General features: G+C 47.8%; 2 protein-coding genes, 1 long non-coding RNA gene and 1 other non-coding gene across 8 annotated transcripts in view; 3 read left to right on the top strand and 1 right to left on the bottom strand.

Annotated features, from left to right (window-relative positions):
- The window catches only part of Miga (mitoguardin), a 39,719-nt gene that overhangs the window by 7,008 nt on the left and 5,941 nt on the right, over positions 1 to 26,770 (bottom strand). The gene's annotated exons all lie outside the window — the stretch shown is intronic.
- LOC147873222 (uncharacterized) lies at positions 2,561 to 3,405 on the top strand. The gene is made up of 2 exons (XR_015536167.1): positions 2,561 to 3,164; positions 3,279 to 3,405. It is a non-coding gene; the product is annotated as an uncharacterized LOC147873222 (long non-coding RNA).
- LOC110833821 (beta-pore-forming protein unzipped) lies at positions 7,878 to 19,337 on the top strand. 3 transcript variants are annotated; one of them, XM_022072312.2, is made up of 5 exons: positions 7,878 to 8,065; positions 15,710 to 15,901; positions 16,372 to 16,748; positions 17,590 to 17,924; positions 18,083 to 19,337. In XM_022072312.2, the coding sequence occupies exons 2-5, from the start codon at positions 15,718 to 15,720 to the stop codon at positions 18,615 to 18,617; spliced, it is 1,431 nt and encodes a 476-aa protein (XP_021928004.2). In that variant the 5' UTR covers positions 7,878 to 8,065; positions 15,710 to 15,717; the 3' UTR covers positions 18,618 to 19,337. The 3 variants fall into 3 exon arrangements, with proteins under 3 accessions (XP_021928004.2, XP_021928006.2, XP_021928005.2); XM_022072314.2 differs by having other exon boundaries at positions 16,375 to 16,748; XM_022072313.2 differs by lacking the exon at positions 7,878 to 8,065 and adding an exon at positions 11,347 to 11,611.
- Positions 24,955 to 25,026, top strand: TRNAP-AGG (transfer RNA proline (anticodon AGG)). The gene has a single exon. It is a non-coding gene; the product is annotated as a tRNA-Pro (tRNA).

Here is a 26,770-nt window from a genome sequence, read left to right on the forward strand (position 1 = left end):
CACGTTTGTCCTTCCAGGTGAAAGTATTTTGACTGTTACGTAATCAACACCACTTAGGGTGTGTGAGAACAGGATGCTGAAGATAAGATTTGGACCAATGAGAGAACAAGTAACCCGAAAGCGGAGAAAACCGTGTAACGGAGCTGCAACATAAATTGTGCTGTCAGCAAAATATTTAATCATTACGAGATCAGCTCGTGCTCCGCGATTTCATGACTCAACATTTGGTGGTGAGCCGCGGGTGCTCAGTACAAGCAGAACGGGCCGGGCACTTAACGCCGTCTGGAGCGGGACGTAAGAAAGGATTCCTTTCCAGTCCTCCCAATCACACAAATGATGACCAGTTGCCATGGGAACGCTTACAGTATACTCGTAACTTGTCCCTCGCGTGTGTGTGTACACGACGCGTCTGTACAAAGGGCGAAAACGTAAGTAGACCCACGGGAGCACGGGGCAAGGCTACCCTTTAGAAGGAAAATGTCTGCATTCGACATTACTGAGGGGTGGGAAACGGACATCCAAACTCACAAACCTGTTTCGGCAAGTCAGTCTTCCGAGAAGCCAGCGAAGCAGAACCATTCGGCACAGACGTACAAAGATTCCGCGTAGCACGAGATGGAGAAACGTGAAACGCATGCAAAAGTTTGGTCGGACACCAGAAGGGAAGAGTCCAATTTTGAAGATAAACACCAAAGGAGGAAGGGAGCTGTGTGCCGGTGGTTCGAGTATTATTAGTTAATCTACGAAGTTGTTTGGTTGATCGATAATTTCTCGACGCTTGAACGAATTGTGAAAAGTCGAATCGACGAGTCGGAACATAGTATCGGGAAGTGGTCGTGGTATATTATTACTCAAGAATTCTAAAGCAGTGACCCGAGGAAAACAACCAACACAGATAACGTAGGATTTAAGGTTTTCAAGGCGGTGAGTCTGAAGATTGCTGTCTTCTGGGTTGTTGTGCCGTGCAGTCTGGTAGATGTCCACGGCTACCAGACTACCTTTGGTGGTCGTCGTTGACAAGTAGCTGTTACCATCATCACTGTCATAAAAATTACCACATAAATTACGTAAATGTAAACACTGAGCGATGCTCCGCAGAACAAGAGTCGCGCATTAAAATAGACCACGACCACTTCCCCACTCATCACTCACATCACAACGTAAAAAATTGCGTTATGGAGTAGGCCCAGAGTTGTTTAGTAAAATAGTTTTAATCAAGCTGGCTGGAAGGTGCCTTTAACGACACAGGTCCTGTTATGGTTGTTTTGTTTAGCCCTGAGACGAAACACCTGCAGCCAGATAAATGAAATCTTGCGGACTGAGAGGATTGAGATATTTTCTTTTCCAATGACTTCCGGGATGCCTGTGGATTGCTGCTCTCTCTCTCTCTCTCTCTGCTGGATCTGAACTAGTCGTTTGATGTTCCTGTCACACGACAACCTCTTTGGATGCGTGCAGAAGTCATCAGCACAGCAGGAAGTAGTGAGTGAGAGACATTGGAAGTCTCGCAATTCTACGTTTCATGACATGCCACAAGGAAAGAGCCTGTTTGACGTGCAATGCTGTTGCAGGCCGACCGCGCGGGTTCGATTCCTGCCCCGGGACATGAATTGCACGTCGGAACACGGCCGACTTCAAGCAGCAGCCGCAGATGACTGGAAAACCATACCCCTGGTTCATGTCATACGTTCTGAACGGGCTGCCCTGTCTCCCCACCGCACCCGATGATATTTCGTGAAGGGTGACAACGGGGAAGCTCCTCATTCTACAAATTTCTCAGTTTCTCTGACAAAGTCTCTTCTGCTACAAATATTCTCCCCAGCACTTTGCTCCAAAACACCCTGGGAGTACGAAAGGAACTTTCACACGCATACAAACCAGCTAGAAAAATTATAGGATTGTGTGTGTTGTAATTTACGTTCTGAGGCAACAGAGAAGTCAAGCGCACTACTTATTATTTGCAGTTGTCAACAGGTACCATGCCCGAACTAGCCACGAGCAGTGATCGGCCGTGCGAGCTACACAACAACTTCCAGGGCGGGAGACGCAATTCTGATCGAGTGGCGTCGTCTGGACACGAACTGGTCTGTCAGAGACTGGTGACCTATAAAGAACAGAGGGCAGAAATTCCGACGCCACTTCAACAGCCTGGCGCGTCGCAGGGACTACGGTTGAGTGCCAACATGTTTGTATTTTAGATTTATAGCGTCAAGGAACTCTCCTGACATTTGCACTGCATCTGAATGCGGACGACATGAAATATGAGACCAGTCACTCCAACATTAATTCTTTTGAAGCCAAGAAGATATTTAAGATTTCAGTCCGTACCGCAAAGAAAACAGAACACTTTGCCGTGTTAACGCTTTTTACGGAAATAATCGCTGTTTACAGCGAGAACCGTACGAAAATACATTAATATATTCCGTGGCGAAGACACAGAACACATTAATGTTGAAGCAGGTGGTAAATATAATTACCACAGAGCTCTAAATGGCTGAATTAAATCTTCGAGAACTACGTGTGAGGTTAATCTATCAACTTCGCCGTAGTGACACAGAACTCTCGGGCTACTGACAGAACCTGCTCCTACATAAAATCATTTCGTCCAATGTTCTCTGGATCTCCTGCTCTGGTGGAAATCTGTGGTCCAACGAGTCAACCCTTTACGTCCTGTAAATTAAGTTGCGAAAGGAAGTTGAAAAGAACTGGGCAGTTCACACAGTAGACAAGACAGGAAATGAAATGTTCACATCCACGAAAAAAGGCTTTTGTCGTTTGTGAACATTTCCCCATAGTTGGTCTCAGAGACGCCAGGCTCGGAGACGAACTCAAGTCTGAATCAAATCTGCAATCCTGTAGAACGCGTTCAACTGGATGAATGACAAATTGTTCTCTGCGAGTGAAGACTGGCTCAGACCGCCCTAGAAGCGTGACGCGCATACATGAGAGCCGGCAAACTGGATCAGACGAGTCCAGTTTCTGATGCAAGTTCCTGATAGCTGCAACTCCGTGCTTCTAAAACAAGCCACATCTTCTGGGGCAGTAACGATCCACGCAACTCCCTTCCAAGTCACAAGAATTAAGAAAAAAAAAAAAATCCAGCTGATCCTGAAGAAGACCGCCATCTTCGGACTCACCGCCGTGAGAACCCCAAATCCTTCCAGGTAATCCTGTAGCAGCCCGCAAGGTGAGGTCAATTTCAGCCTGAGAAAAACCACGCAGACGCGGTTGTCATACTAAGTCCAATTGTCTCTCTCTCTCTCTCTCTCTCTCTCTAGGCAGAGAACAGAAGCATGGAGAATCTGTAGCCTCGATCCTCGGCGTACAGACTTTTGGTCGGAAAGGAGGATGTCACTCGAGAGATGGGTCGATGTGAGGATGATATTAAATAAAATTTTGGTGTGAGTGCGAATTTCATTTATCTGCTTCAGGGTGGATCCCAGTGGCGAGCATAAAACCATAAACCACAAATTGAAACTATGGTTTCACGGGTTTCATAAAAGGTGGGTAATTTATTGACCATCTGAGCAGGTATAATTTTCTCAGGGATAGTTCTGTTCTTCGTGCCAAGTGCCAACAAAACTCGAAGTGCAGGTAACGTACGCGCTGCTCGCTCCAAGCCGGTTTCCACGTCTCCTTATCCTGATTTTGCATACGCTCGTGCCAGAGCTCGACCACCCGCCAGGCTTATCCGAAGTGACTCATCTCAACAACTACACGCCTTTAAACTTGTAGCAGCAGATGGAGTAACCCGCTGCAACGTCACCGAAGCCTAAATACAGCTGACGTCATGGTCCAACCACCATCCTGACGTTTTGGCGGCGGATGATTAATTCGCGGGTGCGACGCCCGACGTGTGGCTGCGTGAGTAGACCCAGTGTTGAGCACTTCACGAAGGGACGTAAAATTTTCCAAAGATCCATTTTAAAATTATCCTCCCATCTGCGCAATATCGAATACCTTTCGGAATCTCACGAGCATTTCTCAGACCCCGTTCTCACTGAAACCGTGCAATTGAGAAGGCGCCCTCTAAACCCATCGACCTGCTGAATCCGTAAACAGACCCGAACATCACTCTCCAATGCGGCGGTTTCAAAGGCACACGATGAAACGCTGATCTTATTGCGGGGGAAAAAAAGGAGCCCTGGTGCTAGTTAAACAGCTTCACGGCAAACCAAGACGAAAGATACGACAGCAGGACCGCCAACTCCACAGCGAGCAACGAAAGTAGCACCCGTACGACAGCTATGATTCACTTGTCCTTTGTTTCAAATCGTGGGCTTCATTCATGAAACGTTTACGTAAGTTTGTATGCGGGGAAAACTTGTTCCTCCCGGGACCCACTTCGGGTTTTCGCTCTTCTCGTGTCTGACGAATGTAACCCCATGTCAAGAGGGGAGGGGGGGGGATTGTGGTCTTGCTGCTTAAGTAACAAACCCAGTTTCTTACTTGTACTGAAATGGAAACAAATAAGACAAAGACAGGTAACTGAGAATTTTGAGAAAACGAGGTAAAGACTGTCCACCAGACAGACGTTTTTAGTGTGGGGCGGTTTTCGTTTCAAAATCCTTAAACCACATCAAAGTATGTCGCACATTTGCTTAACCTTTTGAAAAATAAACTACGACACTTCACCATTAAAAGGATAAACTGGTTGATGAACTCATGGCTCCCGCCTCAGCACGCACCAGAGAGGATACCTGGGAATATTTTTCTGCACGACTAAAGTCCAGACGGAATCTGGGATCCATTCAATCCCTCACCAAACGGATTATCTTCAGCTTCAGGGGAACAGCGGCTGAATGCGCGGAGCTCTGATTTCGTAATCGTGTCGTGGTGCTTCGGCAAACGAAATTTCAACACCGCGAACTAGCATCTACTTCATTCAAATTAACGATCCCGCGACCTGTTTGCCCAGCATTCACCTCGGTGCCTCTGTCCCCAAGCAGACCGTCGATGTCGATATCTGACAGAGTCTACCGCTGTCAGCAAAGTCAGACGAAGGACCGGGGCGCGTCCTCCTGATAAAACTTGGCGGGAGGAACGCACGCGAGTCAAACCAACAGAAATAAAACTTCGCGAGGCGATAGGCAAGGGTCAATGCGGCCCTAGCTTTGGCATTGCGTGCTATATGCTCTGCTCACTTCGTCCCAATAACATTTGGTGATCAGTGGCTCGTGACGACCTAATTCAATGCGACCGGGGGGGGGGGGGGTCGCGAGGTGAGCGGGGGTGAAGGCCGACAGAACACCTGCTAATTATAAGTCACACTGCGAGATGATAACAAGGAACAATAAGACCGAAATTAAATCCGCGATGTTCCAGACAGGGTTTGAAAAACGCAGTGACTGATCCACGTCTCCCCGGGATTCCATCGAGTTCCTTTCACATGTCACTCGCTCGTGGTTTTCCTCCGACAACAGACATTTTGAGACTTCACTGCCTTTCGGCCTATACACAACCTGGAAGGCCAGTTTAATTATGACTCGTGCCGCTGCTCCACAGGAATTCTGTTTAAACTGACCATCGAATTCTGATTTTACGCTTTTCTACCGGATCACTGACCCGGAGCACTTCCGTTACCATTTCAAGACAGAGTTACGACATTATCCACGCCGGTTTCGCCCAAGCAACTGCCCGGAGTGTCGAGGTTCCTCCAAGCGGACGACGCACTCGTGCTGAAACCCGGAAACTACAACCGCCCCCAAAACTAAGCGCGTGAGATCTGACGTTCTCACAGCAGTGAAAATGTCTGGGGTGTAATGCCGAAGCCCTGAAGATGAGACACAATGCATCTCCGAAGCGCATAAGTCCACAGGCCTTCATAACCCAGAAGAACAAGACGGACACGTTTTAAAGTAACAAAGGGACCTCCTGCTCAACAGCTTCGCCAACAAACACCGAATAAAGGAAAAAATCGAAACATTTGTCAAGGGGAAAGTGCGTTCCATTGCATGCGATAATAAGTTATGCTCACTACTGTCTTATTGGCAGCCTCTCAAAAATGTCATGTAAGTTTAAGTGGCAGAGGTCAGAACAGCCATGACGTCACGTTCTCATCCTACGCAGCTGACCTTAATATCACCATGGTGACACACGCAAAGGAGATACTTATTGACAGGAAGAATCTATCCTGGCAGTAATATGCGCATTAGAACTCACACACTCACCCATGCATTAGCAGATCGCATTTCTTACGATTGATCAGAATCTACTAACGAACTGTGGAGGAGGTGAGCTCTTGAACGAAATTCCCCGCGGCCTATGGAACCCGAAAGTTCGTTACCGTGTTAAAAAAAACCCGCCACCGGTCCCCGTGTTGAGCCAGACGAGGCCATACACTTCCCCAAGATGCATTCCAATATTATCCTCCCATAGAAGCCTGCATTTCAATTTCTTCCCTTCAGATCTTCCGACCAAAATGTACGAATCTCTCGTGCCCCACATACGCGCTACATGCCTCGCCCAACTCACCCTCCTTGACGTGTTCATCCTAATAATATACGGCAAACTTCTCCAAGCCTCCTGTCAGTTCATCCATTCTGTTACGGTGATTAAGAATTCGGACTAGAGAGGTCGAACGGACTCGGTCGTTTCATCGACCGCGGTCTGCCCCAGGAAGAGCGGATTCCTTGTGGCGCACCTGCTGCCCACTTCTCTTCAGTGTATATTTTCTGGAATAGTTTTCGCAACGTGATTTACGACGCGTCGCTCTGCCGTCGTCAGTGATAGATGACGCTTGTCGATCGACATCTTCTGTTCAAAACTTACAAAATGTTTGGCGTGCATAACACGAACGCCAACTGGGAGGTCATTTGAATGCAGTGTTCCAATGCAATTCGGTACTGAGGGAGGATCCACGCCCATAATTTCATTCTGCTTCGAAATGGCCCCATACGCTCCTGCCTTCACCATAACGCTCGAAACACTTATTACAGGAAGACAACTTCATACATTACACACGCCGACGTGAACGACAACCGATGAGTTCTCCGCGGTACTGCGTCACTGACCCTGCGGATACACGACATCCGTTCCAAAAAAGACATGACCTCCATTGCCTTACGGAAAACGGGACGAGCAAAGCTGCAGATTCTGACGAAAACTGTATTTTGTGTCAACTATTTATTATATTCAATTCTAAGGGGTTTTGACGACGGTAGTTTACACTTAAAATTATTCTTTGGCATGACTTTTTCCATCGTATGTTCTTTAAAATCACGACGTTTTGGAGGCTGGTTCTGTCTTCGTCTTCAGGTGACAGAGATTAGCTCTATCTAAGGGACCCAACAGAAGACGGAGAGAGAACCAGCCTCCGAAACGTCGTAATTTTAAAGAACATACGATGGAAAAAGTCATGATAAAGAATAATTTTAAGTATTTATTATATAACGAGCCGCTTTTGAAAATATTGCTGAGTTTCCTTTTGAGCTCAGCAACATTTCGAATCGATAATGAATACTGACGAAGTTAAGTATTAGCCCAGCATCTGCCTGCGGGGACTGAGGAAAATCACAAAAAGCCTCCGTCATTGGATTTCAAAACAGTACCTCTCGAATACGCCCCGCGATGTTCGGTCCCGTCTTAAGCACTTCAAATTCACCAACGGCGTCGACGGACCTCCAGTTCTGCCGATGGAGCCCTAAAGAAAGAGGAGAGGGCACCCCAACGACATGACACTCGCCGCGTCGCAGAATTCGGTATACCGATTCAAGCCCCCTGACCTGAGGAGGGGATAACAGAAGGATTGTTAGGCGGGAAAGGACGAAACCTACTTTGAAAATGACGTCATGCTGATTGGCCGCTGAGTGGAACCAACGCGAGAGAGAGAGAGAGAGAAGCAAAATGAGAGTCCTGTTCCCGAGGCAGCCACGACGCACCGGCTCTGCTCTGCTCCGCTCAGTCTGTTGGCAGCTCTTGGGGCAGAAGCTAGCAGTTTCGTCCGTAACGCAATCGATACTGGTCACAGCGTTCCATATATTTTTTCTTTTCTTTTTGAAAAGTGAATTCTGCGAAGTGACAGTGAGTGAAGTGTTTTCTTCCTGAACGTCGAGACAAACCAAAGGTAAGCATCGTGGCATTTTGAGCCTCTGTAGCACGGAAACCGATGATTTCTCAGGTTGCAGGTACATCGGGGGCAGGCAAAGTGACGCCAAACTACACATAACTTTGCGGTGTAGTATAATAAAAAACAGACTACGTCCAGGTGCTCTGAAAACGAGGGGCGAGTCTCTGTGTTTTGTCAACTGTTCGTCCTAGCAGGTTGGACTTTATTTCCTGAAAACGAGACAGGGTGTCTGTAAACTAAAGTACATCTTAGTGTACCAACCAGGTTGTATATTTCCGAGGGGAAGAAAACTTTCTCGTGTCGTCCCAGACATTTCGCACGAGGCTTGAAGTTGTGACAGCCCCCCCCCCCCCCGATTATAATCGGAATCCACTTTTAAACTTCTAGGTGACATGAACATAATGTAATAATTTTCATTAGGAGTAAGGAAATATGTTAACCTCTGCCGGCATTGATTGGTCGTCGCTGCTTCGCGACGTCAGTGGGTCACCACAACTCATTCATTTCGCCCCAACTGTGTTAGTCAGCAAGAACGTCCTTCCTGCCCGATGTAATGGCAGACTTGAAACACATCGTTTGTTTCGAAGAAGAAGATTGCGTGGGGGCGCTGGAAACATGAGAAAGGAAGTACCGGGGAGATGTCGAAACAGTAGACGAAGTTACAGTTGTCGCGTCAGGATAATGGGCCAGCGAGAGCCTGACCTCTGGAGTGCGTCACTCAGCAGGTGTTCGTCGAAAACTGCGCCGTGCAGTGGAGTATACAAGAGACGGAAACACGAGATGGGTGAGCGTGGCGGTATGCATGGGTAATCATGCACTTGGGAGAGAAAAGGTCCAGTGGCGGGCTTCGGCGAAACGTCGGAATCCATGTCAGCTGACTTCTGAAGAAGCTGACTGAAAAGTTTCAGAATCTTTCTTGGCGAAACGTGTTTTGCTGATGTGGGTTCAGTGAGAACGGGGGAACTTCTAGTAGCGAGAGAGAGAGAGAGGCTTTCAAATGACGGAAATTGGCTAATGGGGTTTTCGTAATCGCCCCGCGATGTGATTACGTGGACATGAAACGAGGCTCTGACAGAATCACTGGTCTAAACTGAAGCGTTAAAAACATGCTGACTTAGATGAGTGCTTTACAATCGCTGTGCGTTCTAATCATTCGGCAATACTTCCGCAACGAATTACCTTGGGCTACTGACGAATATACTCGTAAAAAAATCATTAATGATCATAATAATGACTTGGTGTCGGTGAAAAATACAGAGCCAGTGTTCTGGCGGGACAAAAGCTACTGAGGGCGTTGAGCTGTAGGTCTTTGAATTAAGTGAAAGTTGCAGCGACCGAGTCTCAGAATATTCGTCATGTTTTTGCACACTTGCTGTTTGACGGCGTTCAAGTCCCCCTAAACCTAGGAGATTTCTTCCGTGACCCACGTCTACTCTTCATTTCTACGGCCCGCGGTTGGATGTCGTCGTCTTCCGTACAGGCGACAGACGAATCGGGAAAGCTCGGTAAATATTGTGGCTAGCCATGAGCTGGGGCCCAAGTGGCTGGAGCGTGAAGCTGACCACTACTAACCTTCGTCTGCCGTCATCCACGTCAGTGCTCGAAGCAGTTGCAAGCAGCCTGCCTTCCCCCTGCACCACCAGCAGGTCAAATGCCAACGGAATGTCTACCCAACCTAATCGATAACAAACATGCCCACGTGTTATAGTGTTATGTCGCACCGAAGAGCGACGCATTGCTTCTTAATCACTTTTTGACGGCACTGCACGTCGAAAACCAAAAATCTGCGGAAATCGACTTTAACGGAGCTTTCTACAGGCGGGGGCGGGGAATTCTGCCTTCAGGGGCATTTCTAAAGCGCACCGTGTGTGAAGGCGAGAGGAATGGTTTACACAGCCGACTGGCTGGCTGTAAATTTGTTTGGGCCTGTCGAATAAACGCGGCACAACAGAAGCGTAGTTTCTGTAATATAATGAATGACATTCCTTCGGAGCAATTTTGAATAACCGGGTTCCAGTCTGGAACTACAGCCAGACTCTGCGCCTCGTTCCCTGTCGTCGAGGAGCGGTTGGCAGGTCAGAATGTCTGGTAAATTACAACTAATTTGCTAAAATAACAGGGTGTCCGTGAAACTACAGTCTACTCAATAAATCTGTTTTTTATGGATCTTCTCAGTAGAAGCACGCATACAAGGGCATTAAGTGTCTGCGTGTCTGAATACACCCCCCACCCCGTAAATTGTTTCTTTACAGAATAATGAGTTTAAAGAAGTTTTAAAATCAACAGACGGTGAAGAAGTATGTAGATATTTTGTTGTTGCTGTAGTGACGTGTATCTGGACCACACGGCTGGCGTTTCCACCCACAAGTCCATCAACAGAAACATTTTGACGTGGGGTATTCATTCCCCTGGCATGGAAAACGTTTCGTCCTTAGTTTCAGAGGAAGATTTCCCGAGCCACTATAGCATGTGGGGTCGACAGTGGATCTGCAACCAAATTCCAGTTCATTTGGACCGTTGCCTGCTCGTCATAATTTTACACTAACATTACCTGTTGACATCACGTCATCTCACGAGATTTGAGCTCACATTCCATGCCCCCCCCCTCCCCCTGCATTTATTATTTTCACTCGAACGTCCTCTGTGTACGATTGTAAATATAGGTCAGCTGGAGCGCGTGTGTTGTTGGCAATTAGATGATGGGACACCTCCTATCCCTGCCCCAGTCCCACTTCTGCACGTTCAGCGAGTTTATCATCCAGAAACCCATCGGAGGAGGGTGGAAAAACAAACAAAAACCGCGCAGATATTCGCCCCCATGAAAACAGAGAGGGTTTAAGATTGGTGAAAGAACTTTGTTTTCAGGACACGCACAAGCACGGCCGTGGGTTCCAACTCATTAACAGCTTCAGAAAAAGAAGAAACCGTGGGGTGCCCCTTTTGTGAGCGCACGGCTCAGGAGAGCAACTTGTACACAACGCCAGTCAGTTCCCAAAACAATTCACGCGGATCAATACATGGGCAGTGCGTGACGGTGATAAGCAGCTGCTAGGTTACAGCACGCGGGCGTTTGAACCCAAGTCTCTCGCCCGCCGCGGGCGGGGGGGCACTGTTGTGACAGGTGAAAGTAGCCCGGAAGTAAAGCGACGGCAAAGATACGAGTCTCGAGCAGTACAATTGACTCCCCCTCCAGTCTGCAAGATAGCCTGTCTCCGCCCGAGGTTTGAACCCCGTACCTTCGACTGCTGACAGACATCAAATAATTACTGCAATCCCCAAACTGCAGTGGCGTAGGTGTGTCAACATTGAAAGCAAAATGGGAACGTAATCCAGAATAATCCCTCCTCTTCTGGCAGAACGAGACGCCACTGTTGTGAACGCCATTTCAGCAACATTCGAAGCCATCGGCACGTAAAAAACAACGGGAGGTATTTCTGCAACGTCTGCTTTAAGTGGAGGAGCTGCTGATTCAGTGCGTGGCACAGGCATCGATAACCAGCGAGGTCTGCCCAAGTAACACCGCACTGTTGACCGGGGCGAAAGGTAAGTCGCTGGTATATACCGCAGTTCCATGCATCCGGTCATCGAACACGTCCATACTGAAGACCAGACAGGAGTCGAACCCGAGAGCCCAGCGGCGGAGTTACTGGGACTGCTGTAGAAATGGCGAATTCGCAATAAACGAAGCTAAGACTACCATAAAATGAATTTAAAAAAAGAGAATCGATTTATAAATAATCCCGAAGCAAAAACGGCTGTATCCAAGCTGTAACCGTCGGATTTCAAAGCCGGTCGACCTTCGGATATAAAGGAAATGGAAGTATTGAAGGGACAGCAGTCCCCCTGAACAAAAAAACAAAAGCCCCCCCCCAGTTGGAAAGAAAAGGTCGGAGCATCGGAGAGGACAGCGTCAGAGCTTCTTGCTACCTCGGGGTAGGGTCCTCCTGGCTGAACCGCTCTAAATCAAAACTGACGGTTAACTGTCACTGCCTGATTTGAACGCGGTTACACTCACAACACGAACAGATTTGCTCTGCTCTCTTTTGTGTGCAGCGAGACGTACGACAACTTCCAGTTGAAGATGAATATTTATTAAGGAAAGAGGAGGCTGCACCTTTTGGGGAACGCGGTAATGAAACCATCAGGCTCTTAGGAACGACTTTTCAATGGACTTTCTTCATTTAAAGCTGATATTTCTTTAGTAACATCACGTGCCCTGCACCTTTTTTTTTTTTGGGGGGGGGGGTCGAGCAAATCACAGTCTGGCGATGTACGACGAGTATCGAGTGAACTACGGGGAAAAAGGAAGATTCATTGAACCACTAATTCATTAGCCAAACAGTAAAATTAAGGGCGTAGATCAATCGGAAGAACGGAGACGCCATATTGCCTCTCTCTCATTCTTCCGGATGGGAGTAGAAATAGAGAATTGGTGCTTATCGTATCGGGTAAATTGTGTTCCAAGGAACGTACCTACGTTGGCTGCCGACTGTTCCTTCCAAGAGTGGAAGCGGCGTAACAGACCCTTCGCCCTTTCTCTCGCGTGAGAAGGCACGAAGAGGTGCCCTCGGCCACATCGGACCCGCGGACCGTACGTTGAGACCCCTGGTGCAGAGTGACAACGTACGTTTAGTGTCATCATATAAACTGACAATGTGATTTTGCAGTATTCATTTTCCGAAGTTAATTGCGAGGTGGGGCTCGAAGCAGAAGGTTTAGTCGGCCCTGCCGCTGGACCAGAACTCCAATCCGACGCACCTGGGGGGGAGGGGGAGTGTAGAATGAATGTGGAGAACGGCGTTGCAGAGAAACGTGGCTGGTTCTGACTGGAATCTTGCTAACAACAGCCTTCAGGTATTTATTCACTGTCACGTGACTAAGCATGTAAGCTGCAGAAATACTGGCTTTTGATATCTGCCCGTCATCCAACGCTCGTGATGTTGGGCAGTGAAAGTAAACGGCTGGGCTGCAGGTACAGCCTCCCCCGGGCGCCGTCCAAACAACCGAAACGGAAAGCATTGACCCTAATTACCACCTTGCGGGGCCCATGATAACGCCTCTCGAGCGCACAGATTCGCCCCGACTACATTACAAGAGGTCGCGTTGCCCCCTTTCTGAATAATTGCGACGAACGGGGTGTATCCCCTGAGTATCCCGAAGACTTTTAAGGCAGAGCAGACACGTGTTTTCTGCCTCTGAGCCGCGCATGGGGGGTTGCCATGGATACAGGAGAGGGACAGACTGCACCGCGGATCCCACTGTATCTGCTTCCACGAGGACAACGAGATCCTTGCACAGGTGAAACGAATATGGTTTCCTGTAAAATGCTTCGAACGGCATTTGGCTTGTTATCAGGAGCACTTTGCAAGCGCAAAGTGCATCTTGGTAAGGAAGTTACACGTCCACGAGGCTGAAATATTCTCGGGGCCGTAGCTCAGGCGGTTAGTCACTGGCTTCGTGAAAGGAACCGGATAAATGGCTCCAAATCGGAATCACTGAAAGAAATTTCTAGCGCGGCTTCGCGTAAGCCAACATGACCGATGTTGGAACAAGTTTCTGTAGACGAGGCGGGAAGGAAATGCGGTCCACTTCAAAGTAAACATGGGCAGGGCATGACAATGACGGCTGTCGAGTTCTTGGAATGTAAAACCGGACGCCTGAAGTGACGGGGCCGGTGGAACTCTTCCCATTTATTTTTAAATACTTGAACACTCGAGGAATTATTTTCCAAACAACTTCGCTGCGTCATCACATTCTCGCAATTAACAAACACGCGTACGTGATATGCAACTCGGGTATGAATAATTCACCGCAGATTAATATTAGCAAAAACTTTGCGTGAAGCATTTCAATTTTGAAATCAACACGCTTATTAATAATCTTAGTATGGGTTTTGAAACTAGAATGTCAAAATTTCGAAAAGGTTTGAGAGTGTTTCTCTGCGTATCAAAAACCCAGGTGTTCTCCTTTGAATCTGATCCACGTCAATTGAAGTGTCTTGACAAACAAGCGAAGCGTACATCTTCAGGATGGGGTTATTCTGTTCAGAAACGGCACGACCCTTCGTCTTGGCGGTGGCTGCAAGAACTGACGAGAATCGAGAGCGAAAACGTGGAGATTGGCACGAGGTCATAAAACACGAAGAGCTCTTGGCGAGAAAGAAGACTTCGAGGGCCTCGGTTTAGCTGCGCGGCGAGTGCTGTCTTCCGTCATTTCGTAACAGCAGAGGCGAAAAGGTCGGCGATACAGAACTGGGACAGGACTTGTGTTTCGATGCGGGCGGTCGAGATTTGTTCGCGTCATCGCTTATATAAACGATGAACGACACGTGTGCCGCGCAGGCGCAGACAACTAATAGTCGCACGACATAACAACCACGCAGTATAACTTGTTACAATTGCCCGGTACAAGGTCTACTGGAATTCTGTTTTGTTTTTCATCACATATCTGCCCAGCAACTGCAGTTGGGACCAAGAAGTTCTGAGGAGCATGTGGCCTGCAAGACGAACTTACAAAAACACCAGGTGTGAAATGCTGTCATAAGCGAGGGCCCAGCTCTGTTACTTAACGAAGCCTCGAAATTGTGGAAACTATTGTCAAAGGTTCCAAATCCTGCAACCACTGGTGCTCGCTTTTGCATGGGGAACAATTTTAATCAAATCTAAAACTTCTTGACGATGGTGAAGAGTCAATTGAATAAAAATTTCCTTGGATATTATCCATCGTCTAGTAAATATAAAACGTAAAACGACGTTTCGGAGATGGGACTCTATCTCCGTCTTCAGGTTCCTACACAGTTGGGCCCACTAGATAGAGCTAATCCCTATCTCCGGAGATAGAGTCCCATTTCCGAAACGTCGTTTTAGGTTTTATATTTATTAGACGATGGATAATATCCAAGGAAATTTTTATTCAACAATTTTAATGCAGGTCACTAGCGTTGGTTAACGCGAGTAATTCCGATACACTGGTTCGGATATCATGCGTCACTTATTATAACAACGGAATCAACAGCTCTTCCTTTTAATCACATTCGGGTTGGGCCCCTGTTCTATTCCATTTTTCTGCCTCTTCACACGAACAAAGTCGGCAGTGACGGTGAATGTCTACGACCGCAGAAGATTTCCTCCTCAGCGCGTGAGCTGTTCCTGACGAGTCGCATGCCGATCAGCGCAAAGAGTTTGAACTGGAGTACCGTCAAAATAAATTAGGTAATGCTCACAGGACCGTTTAACCGCAATTCATCCTTAATTTCACTCATCCCTTAAATACCCTTTGCCGAAAAATCTCAGTTCGTAAGTGGCGACTGCCACGCCTTGGATTCGAACCTGGGCAAGATAGCAACGGATCCCTGACAACGAAGGCTCCAACAAAAGAAGCAGACGAACCCGAGGTTTTGTCCAATTAGTGGAGGAGCTCTATCGGGCTTAGGAAGCTTATCCGCTCAGGAAAGTAAGTCGCAGAGTAAGATTACAGGGCAATGGAAAAGTCAGGCGCCAGCCATTGGCTCACATTTTCCCTGCAGCTTGTCATTCCAATTGTCACGAGGCATCTGCATTGGCTTCAGGCTTCGTAACGAGTAACATAAACCCGACATCATCAACGACTCCACATTTCATAGCAAATTCAACTGTTTTGCAGATCGCACCATGGTGTGGCACAGACGACCGGCGGTGTTCCTACTCCTGCTGGCAGTGACCCTGGCAGACAACGGCGTTCACATTCGATCCGAGTACAAGCAACTGGTCACCTCCAGCACCCTGCAGTGGGTGGCAGGAGAGAGCGGGACTTTGCCGCCAAACTCCGTGGTTGGCGCTCACGAGGTGTTGCAAGGTGCTCCCGTTGTTGGTTTAGTTTTGCCTTGCGCTTATCTATGCACACAATTCTTATCAGTTCAAACGATGCACGTTATTCTGTAACAAAAACTGGGTGCAATTCTACCAGCACAGCGTTCCAGCCGATGGCTGTGCTATAAAAAAATGGAGCGTGAAGATTTGCTGAACGTGAAAGTGTACATTGCTTCATTTGTCAATAGAAGTAGTGATAAATGTAACCGTACCACAACAGGAATACGTAATATCACCTGGCGAAACTTTTGTTCTCCGCCAATTTCGTACTCGGTAAGAAAATGCTCCAGAAACCCATGTGATGCGGTTTAATAGCAGCCTCGACAAACATTTTGTCTTTTAGTCACGGGGATGTCTAATGTTCCAAGTGAGTCGAAATTGCATTGACGACAGACGCCATCCGTTCAGGCATGTCTGTGTCGTGTTCCTGGTTTGTGACAGTGCTCTTTCTTTCAGCAGTCGCCGGCTTAGAGGACGAAGCAGCCACAGACACGACGCGAGAGGTGGTCGTGTGTCGGGCGAGTTCCGACGGGATGTGGGTATCTGGTGAGCTTCGCCCGGAACAGAAGTCGTGTATCGTGGCCTTCCTGGGCGCCAGGAAGAGCTACGAACGCTACCAGGTACTCGAGAACGTGGACGGTGGATCCAGACTGGCATGGGTCCCGTGGAATAAGTTTAACCTCGTCCCGACGGGGGCCGTGGCCTGCGGAGAAGGCGTCGAGACGTTCATCGCTAGACGCAAAGATGAAAGTCTTACGGGCGATCGGTTCTCCCACCACATCGGGCAACTCGACCCAAAAGTCGGCCTTGGCAAGATCAGCATTGTAAACAAGGTAAATCACCGATTGGCACCATAAAAAAAAGATTAACGTGTTAAGTTGCGTGCACACGGAACTTGGCAAGCTGAGCATTTTTCAACCTACTTACCGGCAGGCTTCTGATAACCCTTTAAGGAACAATGGAACATTAAATTAATTTATCGAAGTGCCTCCACGACGTTTGCACATCCGACTGTCCCTGTCTGGTAGCAATTTTGTCCCTGATAGATTTTAAGACACTTGCATTTGTTTGTTGGTGAGGTGACTAACCATCAGATGTCTAGAATCCTAACACATTATAAACCTTTTGTATGCGCTGTTAAGAGTCACTTTAATATTAATTAAAACAACTAGTGCCAGGTATTTTTCAAGTCCTCACTCTCTTCACATTAAGATCGACAATTCGGTAGTAATCCACGATTACACAAATATGTGACCAACTCCACGGAGCACAAACGTACCCCAAAAGCTGAAATAGTCTCAGACATTGCCCGCATTTTTGAATCCCACTGCCCTGTTTACAAGAGCCCGCCTTGGGACAGTATTCTGAGCCAGATTAATCCGGTCCGCGCACACTTTGGAGTGCTGTTTACGCCTTTTACCGCTGATATAACTGCCACGTACGTTTAACTAATAGTCGAGAAATACAATACTTCTGGCAAAAGAACAAATAAACCGCATCGTAAAACAAGTGAACAGCACTTGGTATTTCGGCCGAACACAGCGGAAATTCTCTGTTCCACGTCTCTGAGGACGGATAACGTACTTATTCAAGATTAACTTGTCTGCATCCCGTCTCGTGGCAACGCATGAGCAGTCTTCTGAAACGCATGTGGGTCGTTGTCTGATTGTACAGAGTGGCAACGTGCAGGAGTTCTCTGACGGAGAAGTTCTGGTGGAGACCGAGCCCGTGAGATACGAGCTGACGGGCCTCAAGTTCGACCTCTGGAGGAAGAGGCAGTCCCGGAAACCACGAGTGCTGGCCACAAGCGTGTTGAGCAACGCGGGATCCACGTTCCCCGTCAACGTGGACTCGGTCCTGGCGTACGACAGCAAATATTCTGTGTACTGGGGTCAGGGCAAGGCCATCCTGAAGGGCCTTCCTACAACAGTAAAGTTCGCCAATGGCACACTCATCGATGAAGTTGAGTGGGGAATACCACAGACTCAGGAACGCCAAGAGGTCTACAGGTAACAACGAGGACCGATCTCTATTATTTGAATGTATGTAGGCCTATAGTTGCACGCAATTCTTAGCGACAAAATGATGGGGAAGGAAAACTGCTCGCTGAGGAAACCATTTGACCCCCAGTCATTGCACTGACTGGATTCTCCTTTTGTTCCCACAGGGTGGAGTATAAGCTGGAACCGGGTACCGCCGTCAACGTGACACTACGCGGGAACGACACCGTTTCCGAAATGCCCTACACAGGGAAACTCGTCTCAGTGTATAAAGACAAGCATGCGGAGGTCCGTACCATCCACGGCAACCGCCAGGAGGAAGCGATGCTGGATGTGAGGCCCGAGTTTGGACCCGTGTACTTCATCACGAACAACACGCTCGTCCCGACTACAACCACAACGACCACCACGACCACGACGACGACCACGACCACGACGACGACAACGGAAGCGCCCGGAACCCTTCCGGCGCAACAGCAGAAGAAACAGAAGAATCTCTTCGACGAAAACAGCGTCCACGCCGTAAAACCGGGGGACAACCACAGCATGATGTCCGATGACGGTGGCGCACACTCACTCAAGAACAAGCAGGAGAGGGGATTTACCACTGCAGGCTCTGGAGCTCTGTCCTCCGTGACTTATCTCGCCACCGGCGTCTTAATTCTGTTCACGTATGCGGAGATCGCCCGGAGGATAACATAGATCAGTTGATCCTGTCCAGGACCGAGATCGTTTGTGTTAATCTGCGTGAATGGGGGAGTGAGAGGTGTCAGCTCTGTTATACCTGCATGAATGCGTACGTGTGATTGTTGTACATACTATAAGACAAATAGCTTAATATATTGTGTTTTAAGCCCTTTCAAACATTCCTGTTCCTTATCTTGTCCATCCTGTTCCTACTTGTGGGAACAGGAATTTGGCCGAACTGTGTATGTATATATATATTATTATGTACATAACTGTAATAAGAGTGCGGAGTGCTTTTTTCTAAAATGCGAGAGGTCCAGGTAATGGATTGGCCTTTCTTCAAGTGATACATTAATTTACATGATGTAGTGCTTTATAATTTCAGAGTGGGGAGGAATCCTGAAACTTGGCCTTGTACACAACCAATCAATCTTAAGTCTAGTAGCGTTAGCTTCGTAACAGGGATGGATCATCTGTTCTATTGACATTCCACACAAAGCTGAGCGCGTGTGCTCGGCTACAGAATCGTTTGATTGACCCAGAGACTGAATTTTATGTACAATGCTTGAATGAGAAGGGGGGGGGGGAAACATCGTGAACTCGTCTGACAATACGCGTGTGTCCTGGAAACGGGGAACACAGCTTCATGTCATTTGCAAACTGATGTACAATAATATTACCTAGCAGAAAATGTATCTGAATCAGAATTATAAAAATAAACTGAAATGTGAAGTCCCTGGCAGTTTTAATAAACTACAGCACAACTGATGGATGGAAATGTGAGATAAATATTATATTTTGTAACTGTGTATGAAGGAAAGAGCAAACATGGCAGTGCCTGTCTTTTCATATGTACAGTATTAATCAAATAAATGCTGCAGGAACAGTACGTGTACAGTCTGTGCCAGCAAGAAAACACTGAATGTTTGCACTGAGGGAGGAGAAACTGTAACAAAACTGGACTTGTCTGAATTTCAGCATGTTAGCATTTATTGACCTAAGATTTAAAGCCCCCAAGAATTCTCTCGACATTCCCGCGATGCTAAAGCAACCGAACCTCGAACTGAAGTTGGCTGACAAAGAAACGAGTTCCTGCTGCCAGCCCCTTTAAAGGACGTGGATCGCACGTATTCGTTCCGACTACTGAAACGACCGTTAAGAAGTGAATGGTTTATTTACTCGTGTATTGGATTAGGGTCAGGACAGAAAGAGAGGCGGTCGCCTGTGGGAATGTAGTGGTAAGATACGAACACACAAATCTAAGCTTGCCGAGGGCGACAGCACTTATACACCGAAATAATCGTGTGAAAAACTGTACTTCTCTTGACTGACGAACATTGACATAAATTTGTTTGATTCGCCTTTAAAATTGCGTCTCTTTAACGTTCGACAGGAAGTGACCTGGTAAACCCACGAAGATCCTCTCATCACGTAATGACCTAAGTGATCGCTTTTGTTTTGACGAATCTTGTAAAACGCGGAACAAACTTGGGCCAACTTTGCCCTCGAACGGAACGTCGCTAAACCCCGCGGATTCCATGAAAGAGAAAAGTAAAAGAATTTCGGGACACTCGTGATTCATCGACGGGCCGCGGCAGCTGTCGGTACGCGTGCCACTGATTTTCCTCCACCTCTCCAAGCGAATCCAGAGATACATTTGCCTTCCTTCCACATCCTTAAAACCATTCGGCATTCCATCCATCACTTAAGCTAAACCGGTGGTATTCAACGTTTTTTGTTCGCGTACCCCCTGATATAATTTCTCTTCAACTTTGTACCCCCAAAGTTGTTGGTGTATAATTCAAGTTATACGTAGCATATAATCTACATTTAAAATAAATTTAATAAATTACATTACTGATTATTCAGTGTTTATCATAAAATAATATATTTTTTTAAATTTAACGTTCCCCCTAAGATGTCTTCGCGTACCCCAGGTTGAATACCACTGTGCTAAACAACCAACCGATGGACAAATATGGGTGAGCCTCGTTTCGTAAAACACGGCCCCAAACTTGATTTTGACAAATTTCAACAACCAAAGGAATTTGACAGCAAATGCATGTGAGACTTCTCAACAGAACTGGAGTGTCCTAAAATTACACAAAGAAAGGAAATGTGAGCCGACACAAATTTGAAATGGGGGGGAAAAAGCGAATGACATTAACAGAAGATTGTTAGTCGGTACAAGTGCTCCCTTGAAGAACAGACTCGGGTGGGCGCTGGCTCAAAAGCGCATCTGTTCACTGGGGGAGTTGGGACAAGACAGGAGGAGCGCGAGGTTTCTGGAAACAGCAAACAGATGCGTGGTCTCAGCACACGTTCGTCCTGCCTAGAATCGGGTGTACGGGCCTTTTGTACGCTTCGCTGCGTTCGTTTTCGCAGCAGCTTGTAACAGACTCCAGTGCTCAAAACACCTCAGGGGTTCTTTGTGCCTGGGTGGGGGGGGGGGGGGTGGTACCTAAACGGGTGCGTTCACGAGAGCTGTAAAGGTACAGGAGCGTTTAAAGGAAAACAGCGGGAAGGGAGCGAGCGGTACCTGGATCGAATACTGGCCATCCTCAGCAGCTACCGTGCCTCCGAACGGGCCGAAGATCGTGTTCATCGAGATTGTGACTGTGGTCTTCTGCTTTCCGAGCGAGAAGCCGCCTGCAAAGTGAGAACCAGTCAGAATTCCCCGAAATAAAGTAAAGTTTGTCCCACTATACGCCATGTAGGCGTTTGGGGTGAGTGGAGGTATAGCTCCTCTCTTCCTTGACCCCGGCACTAGGTGGGGGTGAGTGGTCAGCATCACGCCCCGGCCGGCTTTACCCCCGGGAAAGGACCCCGGTACCCATTGTAGAGGAGGCTGGGTGGGCCCCAGAGCCGGTCTGGACGCAGGGGCTAGAGGAAAAATCCCGTGCCCCCGTCGGGGATCGAACCCCGGCCGTCCAGCCCGTAGCTAGTCACTATACTGACTGAGCTATCCCGGCTCATAATTCCCCGAAATGTTTTGCATTAATTTCACTGGTCTAGCCGCTTGTGCGCCATATTAGGGCGAGCAATGAACACGATAGCACTAGCCTCGCAGACAGCCATACGTAGCAAGTGTCCGTCGGGATTAGAGCATGCCGGCTGACGACACGATCTGGAATCTCCTAAGTCTCAGCTTAACTTTGTACCAGGTTCAGAGGCAGACTTGTTTTTAAATGTCTTCATGCCCAACAAACTAGAAGCTGACACAGAAAATATATACGGGAATATTTCTGCTTCGGTTTCTCATGTGAGAACCTTCACAAAATTCAATTCGTCGCAGATTTTATCTGGGCAAACTTTTATTCTAATTTTTAAGAGAGCTCAGGTAGGAATACATACAAAGACCAACCACACGAGAATAAAAATCTAAGGACAAGTTGCTTTTACTGGCCAGGTCAGCTCTGCTGTTCACGGACGACACGGAAGTTCACACGAACGCAAGAGAGAAAGGTCGTTACGCAGACACGAGAATACGGCCCGTGGCAATCAACGGGAAACTCAAAATATCAGCAGACGAATCATATTTCAACATCACGGCTTAAGCCATCAGGCCTGTCTGACTCTGTTATTCTGAAGACTGGTTTTGATTATCTGACGGCCACCATATCAGACCGGCTCTGAGGCCCGCCCAACCTAACCTCCTGACCAATTCATACTGGGGGGGGGGGGGGGGGGTTAGAGCGACGGGAGCACGTCTTCGTGCCCTGCTTAAGCACAGGGACAACTGTGTTCCTTGCTGGAGACGGAACCCAAGTTTCTATACACCACAATCCGTCGCAAGGCAGAAATATGCCTGTGACGAGCCAAATTTCTCTGAGAGAAATCTCCGTGGATGCCGGGACGCGGGAACCTCAAAGTGTCAAATCACCCCCTCCACGTCGATGAGAGACAGGCGGGCGGGTGGTCCCTTTGTGGTTCTGACGACGAGCAGCTGGTCTCACCTGTCACCCCCATCTGCCCGAACCACTGAGAAAACTCGGGCTGTTTCGGAACCCCCGGGCTACTTCCCTGAGAAAATGTATTGCGTGCTGCATGCACCACCCATGTCATCTTCCTGCATTCTGATCATCGGAGTGCCATGTGGTGAAGACTACTACAAAGGGGCTTGAAAGCTTTGAGGGAGCCGGGCAATTCTTTCGGCGCAGTAAATAAAGACACGTTCATGACGCAAGTTCGCTGCGGTCCCGCTCAGAGACGCCGCGGCTAGACGGCAGTCTGCACTCGTCGCCATGTCTACTGCGCGAACAGGAAGATCAATAGCCATCAGAACTGGAGCAAGATTGGCTTCTCCTCGTCGCCTGCGACGACCACACATCAACTGCAACTGCGAGTGCGCTGGGATTTGTAGCAAGAAGAGCGACCAGACAATTAAGCTAACCAGGCAGGGGTGGCGTCTTGCGCAAGAGCAAATTCTCGATTCTGAATGACCCCCAAGTTGGAAAATGTGCCGCGTCGTACACACGCTCGTTAACATCGCAGTATCTCTTCAACGCAAGACTTATTCATTGACACTAATTGTTCCCCAGAATCGAATCCCGTCAATACAAAATGTTGTTTACGCAGCCTCCATTTTATACGAAGACTTGCTTCACCAAGTTGCGCATTTTTCTAAAATCCATTACCCTGCATCACTTTATGGCCCCGTTATTAAGTGGCGGTATTGCCGAGACCACCTCAAAAGTTCGTTCAACAGCCACGTTTGTATAACCGATTCTGGGAAAATAAAAAGCAGACTTTAGGGAAGACCCCAACGGCATGACATTCATATGTCGGTCTCCTCCCGCAGCGAAAAAGCTACTTAAGAGTCCGCAGTTCTGTGAAACGCTTTCAGTAAAAGAAATAAGGAAATCCTATTAAAATGCAATGGATTTTCGACCTGAAGACTGACCAGTCACTGCAGCGCGTACAATAACAGAGCAGTTTTTTCCGCAGTTGTATTCGCTTGTACAACAAGAAACCAACCAAAGAGTCAATCCGGACAAAATCACTTCCTTAACCTCGCAGAACACTGACGTCATTGAAGGAAGGTTTGGGGGGGGGGGGGGGGAAAGTATCGAGGTGAACCGGTCTATTTCCAAATTTAAGTGCGGGAAATAAGAACAGGAGATCTCGAACACACACAAGACAAAAGGAGGATCCCGATGCAAGAATTCATCGAAGGCCAACCGGCCTCGTGCAGCTCAGGCACCCGTCGCCATCGTCTTCCTCTCGCAATCCAAAGTCCAATCTCACTCGCACTCACGTGCTAACGAGAAGTGAACACAGTTGTGTTCCTTGCAATCAGGGATGGATTCGAATATCGCCGGAGAAGCAATTGAAGACCCACGCACCGCGTAACTTCGGCGCTTACGTGCAACTGCGGCCAGAAATGTTCTGGGCAAACTAAGAACATTATGTGTCCAGCAACAGTGCGGAGTTTGTGTCTGCGATCCACTGGAATGCCGCCGAGTCATGAAGGAGTTGTCACGCCACGAGGTCGCCGACCGGCAGCCTCCTTCAGCACGGTTTGTTGGCATGCAGGGTTCGAGGCTCGCAACAGAACCACGAGAAAAGAGCTGTTGGGTCTTGAGGCCTCGGCGTGTTCCTCCGAAACGTTTGCAAGTCCACAGGGCGTTAGAACCCAGAAACCAGGATCGACATCCCCACGGCCGCGAGAACCCCAAATCTCACATAGCCCAAATTCCTTCTTAAATACCACGCGCATACAGACAAGCCACTACAATGCAGATGGGTGTCACCACGCACATTCTACCTCGTTCGCTTGTGTTCAATCATTGTTTTACCATAAGCCAGGCGTCCTGCACTCGTAACCCGAATACCTTCGCTGAAAAACTTGTCACTGTGTGATGAAAATAGTTACCCGATATCAGGAAACGCGTTATGTTAATATCGTCAGTATTTGGCAGTCTCGTCTGCGAACAACTGTTCAGGTTAGTGGAAAACGTCAAACTATGGGGCTGCAGTGTCTTCAGCAGATTGCGAGCGGCGTTACTGTCCAATTTAAAATGTCTCAACCGAAAATTCCTTGGCGAAGAAGATGTGTGTTGACTCGGGAGGCAGATAACGAGGAAAACGTGCCGAACCAGGCTCGTTCGAGCTGGACAGAAAGTCTGTGTACCTGAGCGAGTTTACATTCCGCGTTCATGAGTCACGCGCGATTGCCAATGTTCCAGAAGCACACGCAGAGTCCATTCCGCTCGGCTTTGTTCTGCGGAATTTATCTTACGAATGCAGTCATTAATTCTGATCTGGTTGCTAAGGGACCGTGACGCCGAGACTTCGCACTGCACAGATCCACGGAGTGTTGAAGTACGAGCCGTGAGGCGCCACAGAACGCGGCTCGTTGGTCTAGGGGTATGATTCTCGCTTAGGGTGCGAGAGGTCCCGGGTTCAAATCCCGGACGAGCCCTACTTTTTTTTTTTATACTGACGACAGGACTAGTTCAGTTAGTATTCCCACTGTATTAGCTTTGTTTCTTCAGAACATGACGATTAGAAGAGAGTCTTAAGGATTAATCTTGTTTCCTTTACCAAAGCACATCACATGGCATGGATTATGACGCATTCTCTTAAATTAAAAAAAAATCAAGCATCACATAATCTCATGAACAATTCTAAAGGGTTTTGACGACGGTAGTTTAGACTTAAAATTGTTCATTATCAGGACTTTTTCCATCGTCTGCTCTTTAAAATCACGACGTGACAGAGACAGAGACTAGCTCTATCTAAGGGACCCAACAGAGTAGGTACCTCTCACCTGAAGACGGAGACAGAACCAGCCTCCGAAACGTCGTGATTTTAAAGAACAGACGGTGGAAAAAGTCCTGACAATGAATAATTTTAAATCTCATGAACACATTTTAAGTAGGCGTACTCATATGTAACGATGGAAATTCTTAATCAACGAACCAATCAAATGAGTGCCCTCTCTCTCTCGCTCACATGACAGCAGTGGCCCTGAGCAATACCGACTACGAGGCAGGATATGAGAAATTACAGCGAAACGCACATCAATCTCCATGTGGAACTGGAGCAGTTTAAGATCATAACACACGTACCCTGCCTACCTATCGGGGCTTTATGACGGCGTCAATAAACAAACCACCACGAGCCTTAGATCCCTTGCCAGTCGCTGGAGGAACGCAATTAGAAGCTGTTTCATGGCGAATCGACGTAAATCGTCATTCGTCTGTCACCGCACAAGTCCATTTCCTGATAAAGACGACAGGTTTGCGCAGACCGGAAGCAGACGGCGAAGTGAGGACACGCGGAATCTGAGGTTAACAAAGCGATACATGACATTGAAGAATATCCATCGGACGCCCGGGCATAAAACGTGTACCTCGGAATTGGTCAAATGGGCCTACATCTTCGAAGGAAGAAGAAGAATAAGTAATATTCAAGCAGTCGAATATACTAGACACCTGAAGAAGCACCAGTTGTCTGCGAAAGCTCTGTCACTCCACATCTGAGCTTTGAGTCTGGGGCCGAGGTAACGAAAGAGCACGAAGAATGACCTTGAATCGACAGTTTGATCTTCAAACGTAGGGAACTGGAATTCTTTTAAGGTCTCGTTGAATGATACGTAATGGGATGGGTCTACTTCACGAAAGTGCGTGTCTTTTCTTGCCGTGTACGGGCTGTGACCAGCACTCCCGTGTCCTTTCAGATTCATCACTGGGTTTGTTGTTCCAGCAAGATGGAACCAAGTGACAGCGTCACGAACGTCCCCTCTGGACGAGTCGCAAAGCAGCGTTGTTGTGAGGAACACCGCGCGACACGCACTTCGCCTCGCTATTTACCTGGTGCGCTGTCTTCCTTGAAGGGTCGGCCTTTGTCAACAGGTGAATCTTTCGTCGTACAGTTAAGTTGCAGAAGATAGCGATCTTCAATTGTAAAAAAAGGCCCGATTTAAACATGAATTTATTTTGTGACGAAATTATATGAGCGCCTCGTTTATATTACCTGGTGCAAAGGGCATGAAGATTAGGTTAGGTTCGGGTCGATGGTTTCGCCATGACAGAGCGACGCTGACTAAGGCTGTTGGAGGACCAGAGGAAGTAACCGAGACACACAATGAGAAGCTTAATCAGGAGCCCTGTCCACTGTCTATTAGGGCGTTCAGAAGGAGAGAACAAGCTCGGAAGAAATTA

This window comes from Zootermopsis nevadensis, unplaced genomic scaffold, assembly GCF_977971745.1.
Source record: "Zootermopsis nevadensis isolate Lab colony 2312 unplaced genomic scaffold, Znev_1.0 Znev_ptg000021l, whole genome shotgun sequence".
NCBI classification, from domain to species: Eukaryota; Metazoa; Arthropoda; class Insecta; order Blattodea; family Termopsidae; genus Zootermopsis; species Zootermopsis nevadensis.

Bases quoted from the DNA above. Each gene is read 5' to 3' on its own strand.
- LOC110833821 (XM_022072312.2), top strand. From the start codon at position 15,718: ATGGTGTGGCACAGACGACCGGCGGTGTTCCTACTCCTGCTGGCAGTG. The intron at 15,902-16,371 runs GTGCTCCCGTTG...TCTTTCTTTCAG, and splicing joins CGCTCACGAGGTGTTGCAAG to CAGTCGCCGGCTTAGAGGAC. The intron at 17,925-18,082 runs GTAACAACGAGG...TTGTTCCCACAG, and splicing joins GAACGCCAAGAGGTCTACAG to GGTGGAGTATAAGCTGGAAC.